Raw genomic sequence first — 12974 nt, 5'->3', positions numbered from 1 at the left:
AAAATCCCGTCGGATCGCGGCCGCATCTGTTCGTTGATGCGGTCCCGCGATCCGACCGCCCGTTTGGCGAACGCTAGGATCCGATCGTTGGGCCCTAGGGCCCACGATCGGATCAGCCCGATATTGCCCACCTCAAGGTGGGCATATCGGAGGGAGATCCGCTCGTTTGGCGACATCGCCAAACGAGCGGATCTATCCGTGTATGGCCACCTTTAGTCTTGCAAAGATGTTTAACAAAGTTACAAGATGGTGACTCCCTGTGGCCAACTTTGAAAGCATAAATTATTTGTTTGATTAGGCTTGTGGTGCAGTAAGTTCATGTTTATATTTAGTATACAAAATACAGCATTTCTAGCCTTATTCTATTTTAGACTTTACATGCCCTTTAAATGCTTCTCAGCAGTGGCTTGCTATAGGGATAGTCACACTCTAGAATACAAATGGCCAACCTGTGATGCTCGAAAGCGGAGGTGATGGTGCCCTTGCATTGCTCAGAAGGACAAAACATACGCAATATGTTTTAAAATGCAGATAGAGAATTCTGTAATAAATTGTTGGTTATGGACTAGCACAGTGTTGAAGCCATTAGATATGTCTGCCTGAGACGTGTGGATATTTATTGCTTGGATATGCAGTAGCTACGCGTGAACTGGGTACCAGAAATGAATGCTCGGAATAAGTCATTGGCATTATGCCATAGAGATGAATACAGGCAGTAGCTGGAAGGATGGAAGAACATAAGGCATAACAGAGGGCTTAGTAATAGGGAGGCAGAGACAGAGATGTCCCCATGTTTTCAGAATCAAAGGGGCACATTTACTAAAGGGCGATTGTGGATGTTTAGAAATCGCCAAAAAGACAATTTGCCATGACATTGCCTATTTACTAAATGGGGGAGAGAACAATTCACAAGTGAAAAACCTCAGCGCTCTGCCAGTGAATTTTGGCTAGTGAAAATCAGTTAATTTATCATGTGTGATCAATGTGTGAATGCGACCCTTTCCTCTACAGTGTATTTAGCCTGGTTCAGGCTGGCGAACCCCAATTATAAAGATAGAGCTGACACTTTTAAATCGCAATTAACATTTCCCTTTCCCGGCTACTTTTCTCCATTCTTCTCTAAAGAATTTTCCCTACTACTATTGTGTGGGGAAATGCAAATTTTCGCAGAGAATTTTCGCCAGGAGAAAATTCACCACAATTCTCTTGAAAAAGTGAACTTACGATTTTTAGTAAATAAAGGCGTCGTGTTGTGCAAATATTCCTGGCAAAGTCAGACGAACTGTGGTGGTTAGGTGAAGAGAAAATTCACACGTTTGTAAAAGTGCCCCAAAGTGTTGTGGAATGGGTGAAGATGGGATTTATAGACTGGTACAGTCAACTGTACTGCTGAGCTTTAAATTCTAAGCAACTTTTCAATTGGCCTGCATTTTTTCTTTTTTTATAGTTCTTGAATTATTTGTCTTTTTATTCAGACTTTTGCCAAGTTTGAGATGGGGGTAATTGGACCCTAGCAACCACACTGTTATAATAACAAATTGGAGAGCTGCTGAATAAAAAGCTAAATAACTCAAAAACCACAAATAAGAAAAAATTAAAACCAATTGCAATTTGTCTTACAATATCACTCTCTACATTATACTAGAAGTGAATGCAAAGGTGAAAACGCCTTTAATTCCATGTGAGGTGAGAAGAGTGATCAGCAGTAAATCTGCAATAACAACTAGTTATATAATTCCAGCTCTTCCAAAGGGCATGTGCTGGAACAAAAGGGTCACTCACTGTACATGCATTTGTTTTGCATGATAACAATTTGCATGCACATACATGCTTAGTATTGACTTGCCCAAAAAAATGAGCTGCTTATATTTGCAGTTGAAGTGACCGTTAAAGGGCATGTAAAGGCAAAAAATAAAAAATAAAATCCCATTTTTACTTTCTTTAATGAAAAAGAAACCTATCTCCAATATACTTTAATTAAAAAAATGTGACTGTATGCAGTGAAAGTCTCCCTTCATTTACTGCTGTGGATAGGAATTGTCAGACGGTCCCTAACTGCTGAGCAGTGAAACAATCATACTTATGAACAGCAGGGGGAGCCTTACTTCCCAGCAATGCAGAACTCAAGCAGCTTTGTTTATGACGATCCCTAAGCAGCCCAGACCACACTGAGCATGTGCACAGTCTTGGTCTTGCAAAGCTGTTTAACAAAGTTACAAGATGACAGCCCCCTGTGGCCAACTTTGAAAGCATAAATCATTTGTTTGATTAGGCTTGTGGTGCAGTAAGATCATGTTTATATTTAGTATACAAAATACAGCATTTCTAGCCTTATTCTATTTTAGACTTTACATGCCCTTTAAGTCCAGAACTCAAGTATAAATGTATTGATCCAACTGTAGGAGAGTTTTAAACATGTCTCATTATGCAAATAATCCATAAAGAATTAATTAAAAGAGCCTTATGGAGATTAGTGGTGCATTAGAGAGTTAGTCTGGAACTCGGCAAGGCATCAAGCATGACGTCCCTTCTTTATATTCATAAAGCCCCAAAAAGGAAATGAAAGTGCATCAGTGATACAATGAACCAGTTATCAAGGCAATATCTGTAGATGCCCAAAGATGCATTAAAGAGCTTTCTGTTCCCTTCTAATTGGTGTTCAGTACTGGAAGGATTAGGATCTCTGCAGAGAGAAATGTAATTTCCACCTTGGGGACAGACTCTACTGTACCTGTGTGTGATGTGCTGCAAGATGAATACAGAGCAGGCCATGACGTTATGTCTAGGGAATGAAGTGCTGGGAGACTGAAGTATTGAAGTTATACTGACACTCTTGAGATTCTAGTTTTTCTCTAGCACCATTCAGGGCTGTTGGCAAATGTTGCACTTATTGACACCATTCATTAAAGGTACTCGTGTCCAATTACGCTCCCCGCCCTTCTGTGTAAATGTGACGTCTGTCCTGCCTTACTGCTGAATCCTATACAAGTGCACATATTAATGCTGGGGAACCCTGAAACAACACAAATCTTGAATATGGAAGTAATTCAAGGGCTACCACAGTGGGTGACACCAATCGGCACATCAGACTTGCACCCAAAATATCACATACAAATATTAACCCCCGAGCACTGGAAGTAAAGCAGCCCAACTCTCTAAATGCCATGCACACCATGCATCTGAACTGATACTGCATGCTTGCGCCATTTTATCATTTTGATGCATTGGTGTAAGTGTGCCAGACACAATTGCCTGAATGACCACAAATACTCTGGAACTATGGGAAAAACTTTATAGATGAAATAATGGAGATTTGCATCTAAAATTGCACTTTGCACGCACACTGAATTTGTTGTCATAAATGACTGGTAACCCAATCGCAAAAAGGGGATCAGCACTACTCAGGTCTTAAAAATTAAACAGAATTTATTTATTCTTTTACTGGCAGATTGGCCTATCGGAGATAGAGGGAAAGCATTTGGGGAGACTGGTCATCTGCAGCAGTGAAAATTTAAACGCAGGCGACATCTATCTCCATGTGCCATAAGACTAGCATTGTTTCTGATGCAAACACACTAATTTTACTAGTGCAGGGCAACAGAACATGGTATTTTATTTCATACTTCTTTTTTTAGGTGTTACTGTTCCTTCAATATTTTGAAAATTTATTTTTACAAATGCATTGTTTAACCCACTTATTTGCCATTACCTGGTGTAAGATAGTTCACAATATGCCTGTATTGCTTTTTAAAGGGAAAGCCTGCCCCACTGGAAACCCTTTGCTTTGAACAAAAAAAATCCTTAAATGTACTGTAAGGCATCTGGGCAGATTTTGGTGCCATTTGGTTGCCCTGATTACACTGCTCCAGTAGGTTGCCATGTAAAGTAATTCACCAGGCTGGCCAATCTGCAGGCTTAAAAATATTTTAGGGGAGGGATTTAGAGTTTAACATTTCTTGGCCAGCAGCTGCCCAACCCTAATCTATAAAAAGGTTGTCTATGATCCAGCCAAATGGGCACCAAGGTGACTGAGAGATCAGACTCTTTAAATGGAGGCAGCAATACAGGAAAGAAGGAGGGATTTTTATATCTGTAAGAGAAGTCTGCCTTATAAATGTCATTTTATTTGGTAGAAAATGTCATCTCCACAAATGCGATTTGCGTTATCTTCTGGTCACATTTAGTTGCCCTTTTACTCTCTCTGCTGAGAAGGCATATGCTAAGCTTTTATTCATTATTTATAACCAGTAGCAGTGAACTGATATATAATATGAAATCTGCCTAAATTGCTAATAAACAAAATGTGTGTGTGTGATTGTAACAATTTGTACGTTTTATTCTTGCTGACTGCTACAGATTAACTGGTGGGACCACACCCTCTAGTGGAGACACACACATTATATATATATATTCCATGGGATGCCAGCACTCACGAGAAAAGTAATATAAATGCCTGGGTGCACGGCCAAAAAATGAATTATTCAAAACAAAAAAGAGGGTCAGCACTCACAGGTCTTACAAAAATCAAATAATAAATTTATTTAGGAACTATGGACGAACGTTTTGGCCCCTCCGGGGCCTTTCTCTATATATCTAAAACAAACAAGGGAAAGTTGTGCTCACCACTAATTTTTAAAACCATTAGGCGGGGGTGCAATGAGGGTGTGAGCACAAAATACATATAGTCAAATACAAGAGTCCTCTGCACTCAACCCATTATCAATATATTTAAGACAGAGACATTTTGTGCATCTTGTATTTGTCTATATATATCTATATCTATATATATATCTTTTCATGTTATACATAGCTACTTTTTTACCAGCACCCAGGCATTGATCAATAGTGTGTATACAGTATATATATATTAGTGAAATGGGTGGCACCGCTTCCCAACCTCACCCAGTTGCACGGTTAAAACATATATTTTTCCAAAAAGAACCAGCAACACCAGGATATTTTCAAAACAAAAAAATGTATATTAAGTGAAGCATGTTCTAGCAAACGTAACGTTTTGGTCCCCACTGGGACCTTTCTCAAGGCATTTTTGTTTTTAAAATATCCCAGTGTTGCTGTGGTTCTTTTTGGAAAAAATAAATAAAAAATAAATATATATATATATATATATATATAAATAAAACTTCTGAGGCTTCCAAAACACTACTATTGTTTATATACTGTAAATAAGCTGTGGGGGCATATGTAGCAATGGGGGCAGCCATTCAAAGGCTCCGAGGTGACTATTTAGCAAACATATTAAAAAGTAGGAATACAGACCAATTGATGCTCTGCCTAAGGGTCTGTATGCCTACTTTTTAATATTTCTGCTAAATAAAGAATAATTTTTTAAACTTTGAAAAAATGTTTTGGATATATGTGCCCTTTTGAGCTGGGGGCTATATTCCAATGTTTTTGGCCCTTTTTGACAGGCCCTTATAGACTGCAGCAGATGGTCAGTAATTTAAGATCATAACTGTAACAACAAAATGTTTCAGGCTTACTCTTGCCCTTTCCCAAGCCTTGAGAAAGGGCAAGAGTAAGCGCAAAACGTTGCCTGGTTGTTTGACCTAATAAGTTTTCACTTTTTGCAACAAAGAGGTGCTGCAGCGGCATTTTTTCCTGTATGTCTATGCCAACCCCTGGCAAGGGTTCCTGGACTGCTTTGCACCCAACCTACAAGGTTAAATAAGGTGGTTGAAGCACACACAATATTGTCTATTTTATAAGTACCCGTTAACAATAACAAGCGTCATCAGTTGTTCTGTTAGGCTAATGGCAACTTACTCAGCAGCATTAAATGGAATCCGGTTAAGATTTCTGTATCTCGCGTCCCCTATTTGATCGTTCAGGTAAAGTAATCACGGGATCACTGTTCAAAAAAAAGTACCGAGCACAGCACATTTATAACTATAAGGAATTCAATAAACGGAGAAAAGACAAGAGAGGTGCATTTGTTAAGAAAATCTGTATTTTTACAATTTATACATTTTTATTATTAACACACATACAAAACTTTAAATAACTTTGGAGCAGGATATTATACAGGGCACACCTGCTTGTTTACATACAAATGACAATTTTAGGCATTGGCACAAAAATAATCCACATTCAAAAAACTTTTTTTTTAATACACAAACATAAATAAATCATAGGCACTATTTATCATATCCACGCTTCTCCCCACGACACCTCAACGTACAGCAAACACCCTGTTCCTGGTATATGAAAAGAACAGCAGGTAGGTGCGTTTCTCAATAAAAAATAAACGTAGCGGTACCTCTTTCTGACAATATCTGTATATATATCAGATGTTACCATGGCAATATGACTCCTCTAGCACCGCCCACACTCTAGGCTTTTGATTGGAGCCCGAGACTTATGTTCTCTCTATACAGCAAACAGGATATCCTGCATATAAAATACACCAGAATTAAACTGCAATCTTATAATGTGCAGAAAGTAGCTGGTTAGACCTTAGTGGTTGATTTCCATGGTTTATTATGTGAAAATAATAACTCAAGGTGCCACATATTACAGGGGCAGCAACATGCAAGAGAGGGTTGCTCTTAATTAAAGGGTAACTGCCATCAGAATAAAAGCATTTCCTTTTGCCATAAAAATGTGTTATATTATGTAAAGTAGCGTCATTTTGGGAAAAGAATGTTTTTGAATTGTGGTGGAAAGTTATTGACTTCCTGCTCTATTTTCTTTCTGATACAGAACAAAAGGTTTTTGTTTCATGGCAGGGCATGTATTATTGTCACCCTCCCACAGGATCATTTACCCTTTATTTGAAAAGCAAATTAACTTTTGCTGCATTGCTGGTTCAATGCCTGAGGCTGAGTTAAAGGGCCAGTACTTCTGTAAAGTGATATTTTATTCATAATTGAATCTTTTATCTGTTTGTTCACTCCCTGCAAATTAAATCTTGGAAACAACAGCCCAATGTATATGAGAAAGAGCCATGAATGACATTTTCCCATGTATACGTGGCCCCTTCAAGTTCTAGAACAAGTTTAATGGCAGCCTCCGTGGCTTTGTTATTTATATTAACATTATAAAAAAAAATTTAACATTAAAAACCTTTCATTTCTTGTTCTAACTGACCCTTGAAGAATTAGAGTGATGACAGTATCACTTTGAAGTATATTTTGATACCCACCTATTCCTTTCTTGTAACAAAGGTGTAATAAAGTTGTAAAAAGTAATGGTTTGATGATAGAAAATTACTGAATAGGGATGTCCAACCGAGATGATCTCCCATGAGAATAGGAGGATCGCTCAGCTTTAACTCATGCAAGAATAGCTGTATATGGTGGGGACTCAAGAGTCGTGAATGGTAAGTGTTTAAACAGTAGTGTACTGACATTATTTTATATTTCACAAAAATAGTGCCAGTATACTTGTTTTTTTTTCTTTGTGAGTAGCAGAATCTGGGCCTCCTGCTGGTACAAAGCCTGCACTTATTTATTTATTTACACAGTATTTGTGTAAAAAAAAAAAAAAAAAAAGCTAAAACTGCTCCTCTCAGATAAAAGGAATAAACTCATTATCTATGGAGGATATTTCCATATCAAACTACAGGGATCCAATCAGAATGCATGCACTCTTGACAAGGAAAGAAAGAATTATTCCCACCCAATGGCTAGAAAAGACCAGAGATCCCCACCTAGGTGCATCTGTCAATTAAAATCCAGTAGTTGTGAAGGCCACACCAGAAATGATGAATAATCTCTTGTTGCCTGCACCCGCGCTGACACAATGGATCTGAGTGCAGGCAAGGCAAGGGGATGATTCCAGCATAGGGGCTAATTCTCAGACTGCGTTTTTTTTTTTAGCAGTTTCGGGCCTGTGTGACATCAGCCTAAGGGTTTTCAAAACTATAAATAAAATGAACTTTAGCTTTTTGCAAAGGCTGAAGAAAATGCCTGTGTACAATATAAGAGCTGAGGATTTTCTTGTAAATCCAGATCAAGGAGCCCTTTCTCAGGCATGCTGGTCTGCAGTTTATAAACTGTCACGCAGGTACAATAAGCACCTAAAGCTTTCACTGAAGCTTTCTGTCCAATGCATGGCCTGATTTCTGCTACTCTTCCTACACCAGCTTTCAAGTAATGCGCTTAACATACCCATGTCACAGTAAGGGTAAACATCAAAAGTCAAATGTCTTTGTAGAAGTCGAATGCACAAGGGCAAGCAATGAAATATCTGCTCTTATGGGAACATGCATGATGCATAGGCAGACACAAAAACAAAGGGCACCTAGTGACAATGTACAGTCACCTTGTGTAAAGCTGCCCATAGATGCAAAGATCCTCGAACGATCGGACTTCTCCATCTCCCGACCTGCCACTAAACTTCAGATCAAATAAAGTACAAAAGAACACATCAGCCGATGTTCTGCCCCTGACAGCAATCGTACGAAAGTTATGTCTGACAAAGCTGGTGACAGTCTCCCACTGAAAATCGGCAATAAATGCAGAGATATTATCAGCGGCCAACAGAAATTTTCTAACCTGTTCGATCGTCTAAAAGACATGCCACGATGTCGGGACACTCATACGAAGATCGGATCTTTGCGTCTATGACCAGCTTAAGTCTGTAAACAGGTCTGGTCGAATTCCATGCGCTGACATTGATAAAGGTTACATAAGGAATAGCTAAGGCAAAGTATACAATTTTTAAAACATTGTAAAATATGAAAGGGTTGGAAAAAAAACCCTATTTGCCAATGAGCACCTTCCAATGATCCTGCAATGTGTGACTTGCATTTAGAAACCCCTATGTTTCTATTATGAACACAAGATTGTCTGACAAGGTGCTGTGTGCCTGTGCTTTATGTGCCCCACCATGTCCCTCAGCACTGAAGATAAGCAAACCATATTATAAATACAAGTGCATAGTTTTCTCATCATATATCTGCCTCAGATCTGTGTTGTACTAGGCACAAGGCTGCTAACAGAACTTCTCCATCTAGGGGAACACTCAGCCTTCCATAGCACTGTACTATTTCACTGCACAGAGATCCCAAGGCAGGAGGCGTCCTCTCTATGCGAGGTCTTAAAAGACTGTTCAAGCCCTTTGCCAAATAAGTATAGTTCCCATCTGTTGTGAAAACAACCAAAAGTATTTGTGTTGGATGAAGCCCTTGGCTCTCCTTATCACAGATCAGTGCAAAAATGGTTAGCCACGAGGCCTCAGTTGTTCCAACCAGTCACAATGTACTGCACCTTAATTACCAAGTACATAAAATGTTAGTGGGAATAATAAATACAGTTTAAAAAAGATGAGTAATTGTTGTTGCTCGATAACGCATATTGCAATAAGAAAAACAAGCTCAATAAAAATTACAGCGAAGCAGTAAAAGCAGGCAGGAAACCAGTTATAAAATATCCAAGGAACAGTTACAAACTAAACCAAACAGAACATTTGATTTGTAAATCTGACTCGTTGCAAAACGAACAGGGGTCAGTGATTGTAGCGCTGCACAGACTGCAGCCGATACTAATTGTAATAAACGTCTTGTAAAAAAATTAAATAAAAAGCATATTTCTAGGGCATTGTTCTTTGGCATCAAAGCAAATGACTGCTTTACTTACTAAAGAAGCGATGGTGTGCACCAAAGAGAAGTGGTACTGAAACACAGAATAAAAATAAAATAAATAAAAAAAGGGAAAGATTTCCTCCTTGTGAAGTGATTGCATGGCTAGAACATGAGTGATGGCAAATGTCAATAAAGTGCTCCATTTCTTGTTGCCTCTGCCCTTTGTGCTAATTTGTGGACAGAGGGCCCTGGGATGGCTTTGCAAAATCCCCAACTGTCCCATCGTCTCCTTAGGCTGCTGCTATCTTGGCATGGAGTCCAACAACAAAAGCACAAGGATTCTGCAGTTTAGTAGCAGCCTTCCTTCCAACTGTCATCTTTCATGTTACCATAGGATTTGGGAGCTGGCAAAGATCTGAAAATACAGAAAATGTAAAGTTTGGTGATATGGAAGAATCTGAAAATACAAGCATAGCAACAAGAAGAAGCTTCGTGTGTAGGACTGATAACAATCACATCATTAGGAATGGATTTCCCAGCAGGCACCTGCCTAAGCTGGTATTACTAATTTACTGGCAATGAAGCTGCCAGTAAATTTGTAATACCCTTAACAAGACCCCTTGGCCCAGCCACAATCACCTGGAAACGTAACTTTTTTTCCTCGCCCCCTTTTATGTCACGGCCCATCCCCTTTTACATCACAGCCCGCCCCTTTTACATCACGCCCCCCCCCCCAGCCGGTAAATTTTAGGAAAAGGTGGCAATCCTACATACAGATGTATACCAGAACTCATTTTTGGGTCTGTCTGTGAAGGTTTCTATATATCCGGGTCATAATATACAGAATTTTATAACAATAAATCTGAAGCAACTGGACTTGCTCAGTATAGAACTGTTACTACAGAGCAAGCAGGTTTACTTTCCCTCTATTGCGATTAAACTGATTAAAAACTAACAATATCAGGTTGGATTCCCATGGACAAAAAAAACTTAAAATAAATACAGTCAAAGAGCAAAGGGGCATGTAAAATCAATAAATAATGCTTATGTATATAAACCAAAGCCACTTACCTCCGCACCGGCTGTGCAAGTTTGCTGCGAGGCACTGGTATGTTCCCCCCTGAAGGTGTGCTTGGTCTGGGTAAGCCACTTCTTATTGCAGAGCCAGTTCTTGCCGGGCTAGCAGAGCCAGAGGGCTGAGTAGTAATAGGTACAGGAGAAGGGTTGTTTTGCATTACAGTGGCAGCCTCTTGTGTGATCTGGGAGCCATGGTTCGTTAGGGCTTTCATTGGCTGTCGTAACGATAACGGAGATGGTGCTGTGGGAGAGCGGAACTTGCATGATGATGGTACTGCCAAGAACAGAAAGCACAAGAGGTTAATAAGAGTTCCCATTACTTTGGATTTTAAAATAGTGCTTTTGTACAATGATTCAGTCTCCATAAACCCAGTGCAATATCAGATCATCAAAAACATGCAAAAAATGTATCGACATTTAGGGGCCAATTCATTAACTTCGAGTGAAGGATTCGAAGTAAAAAAAACTTTGAATTTCGAAGTGTTTTTTGGGCTACTTCGACCATTGAATGGGCTACTTCGACCTTCGACTCAAGGATTCGAACTAAAAATCGTTCGACTATTCGACCATAGTCGAAGTACTGTCTCTTTAAGAAAAAACTTCAACCCCCTAGTTCGCCAGCTAAAAGCTACCTAAGTCGATGTTAACCTATGGGGAAGGTCCCCATAGGCTTTCCAAGTTTTTTCTGATCGAAGGATAATCCTTCGATCGATGGATTAAAATCCTTCAAATTGTTCGATTCAAAGGATTTAATTGTTCGATCGGACGATTATTCCTTCGATCGAACTATTTGCGCTAAAATCCCTCGACTTCGATACTCGGTCGAAGGATTTTAATTCCCAGTCGAATATCGAGGGTTAATTAACCCTCGATATTCGACCCTTGGTGAATTTGACCCTTAAACAAGGAATCCCTATTTAAACCTCAAAGGGCAAACAATCGCAAACTGAAATAAGAAACTTTCTAAATACAATCAATTAAATATTCTATACTGTTTGTGAAATAATCAAGTTTATCTTCACTAGCCCCCTCTCAGCATCTGATTCTCTTCATTCTGTCTTCATGTAAGAGTTGGTTGTCAGATATTCATTGACAGTTAGATCCAATATATCTTATAGGGGGGCTCCTTTTCCCTAGAAGATGAATTAGAGCTCACTCTATTAAAATCACCAGGCAACATGTATGTCTCTCTACATTCACCATTCTAGTTTTGCATCTTGACAAAGGTTCTAGACAGAGAACTGAAATGTTGATGCCTTTATATAGTAAATTAACGTGGAGTACGTGCTACATATATACACACACACATACATACAAATGCGTGTAATGGCTTAGGCACACACTTAAGGGACAACTACCTGGGTGCTATACAGAAATGTTGTATATCCATAGAGAGATGCTGACGCACACCAGGATTACACATCAAAAAAGGTTATTTTATTTGATTGACGTTCCGGTCAACATTGGGACCTTTATCAAGACCGAAACGTCGATCAAACTACGTCAAAGTCATCCCATATCTGGCCAGTCCTACGCTCAATTTTCATCTGATTCATTAAGAATTCTATGGTTTAATAATACATTTTATAAAAGGGATGAATACGTTTTACCTGCAACTTACTAGCTGCTTTCAAAGTAAAACTCCCAAAGGTTAAATTAACGGGTGCTAGAACATATGTAGTCAAACATTTATAAAAACAGAATTGTTCTAGTCTAAAAAAAATTCGCCAGAGACGGTCCGTGGGGCACATGCGCTGTAGCGCAATCCCACGGACACAGGGACTGGACGCAGAGACACTTCAACTTAATTATATAGGATAAACGGTGACTTCTGATGTCATCAGTTATAAATGGTGAGTTCTGATGTCATTTCTGTCAAATGACTGAAACTTGTGTATTATAATAAATAAAGTATTTGGACAGAGAAGACTTTTTTTCTAGTGGTCTGTACATTACCACAATGAAGTTTAAATGAAACAACTCAGATGCAGTTGAACTGCAGACTTTCAGGTTTAATTCAGTGGGTTGAACAAAAAGATTGCATAAAAATGTGAGGAAATAAAGCCTTTTTTTAACACAATCACTTCATTTCAGGGGCTCAAAAGTAATTGGACAATTGACGGCTATTTCATGGACAGATGTGGGCAATTCCTTTGTTATGTCATTATCAATGAAGCATAAAGGCCCTGGAGTTGATTTGAGGGGGGGGGGTGCTTGTATGTGTATTATTTTGCTGTCAACGGAGCTCTCCATGCAGGTGAAACAAGCCATCCTTAAGCTGCAAAAACAGAAAATCTGAGAAATTGCTACTATATCAGGAGTCACAAAATCTACAGTTTTGTACATCCTGAGA

General features: G+C 39.0%; 1 protein-coding gene across 2 annotated transcripts in view; it reads right to left on the bottom strand.

The window, feature by feature from the left end:
• Positions 1 to 5950: 5950 nt before the first annotated feature.
• slain2.L (SLAIN motif family member 2 L homeolog) overlaps positions 5951 to 12974 on the bottom strand; it is a 31245-nt gene continuing 24221 nt past the window's right edge. For both annotated transcript variants that reach the window (XM_018229685.2, XM_018229679.2), the window contains 2 exons: positions 10616 to 10895; positions 5951 to 9959 (listed from right to left, as the gene is read on the bottom strand). In XM_018229685.2, coding sequence (XP_018085174.1) covers positions 9893 to 9959; positions 10616 to 10895 — 347 coding nt within the window. In that variant the 3' untranslated portion in view covers positions 5951 to 9892. The remainder of the gene's footprint in view (positions 9960 to 10615; positions 10896 to 12974) is intronic.

The sequence above is a fragment of the Xenopus laevis genome, chromosome 1L (assembly GCF_017654675.1).
Source record: "Xenopus laevis strain J_2021 chromosome 1L, Xenopus_laevis_v10.1, whole genome shotgun sequence".
In the NCBI taxonomy this organism is placed as follows: Eukaryota; Metazoa; Chordata; class Amphibia; order Anura; family Pipidae; genus Xenopus; species Xenopus laevis.
This window is presented reverse-complemented; position numbering and strand designations above follow the sequence as displayed.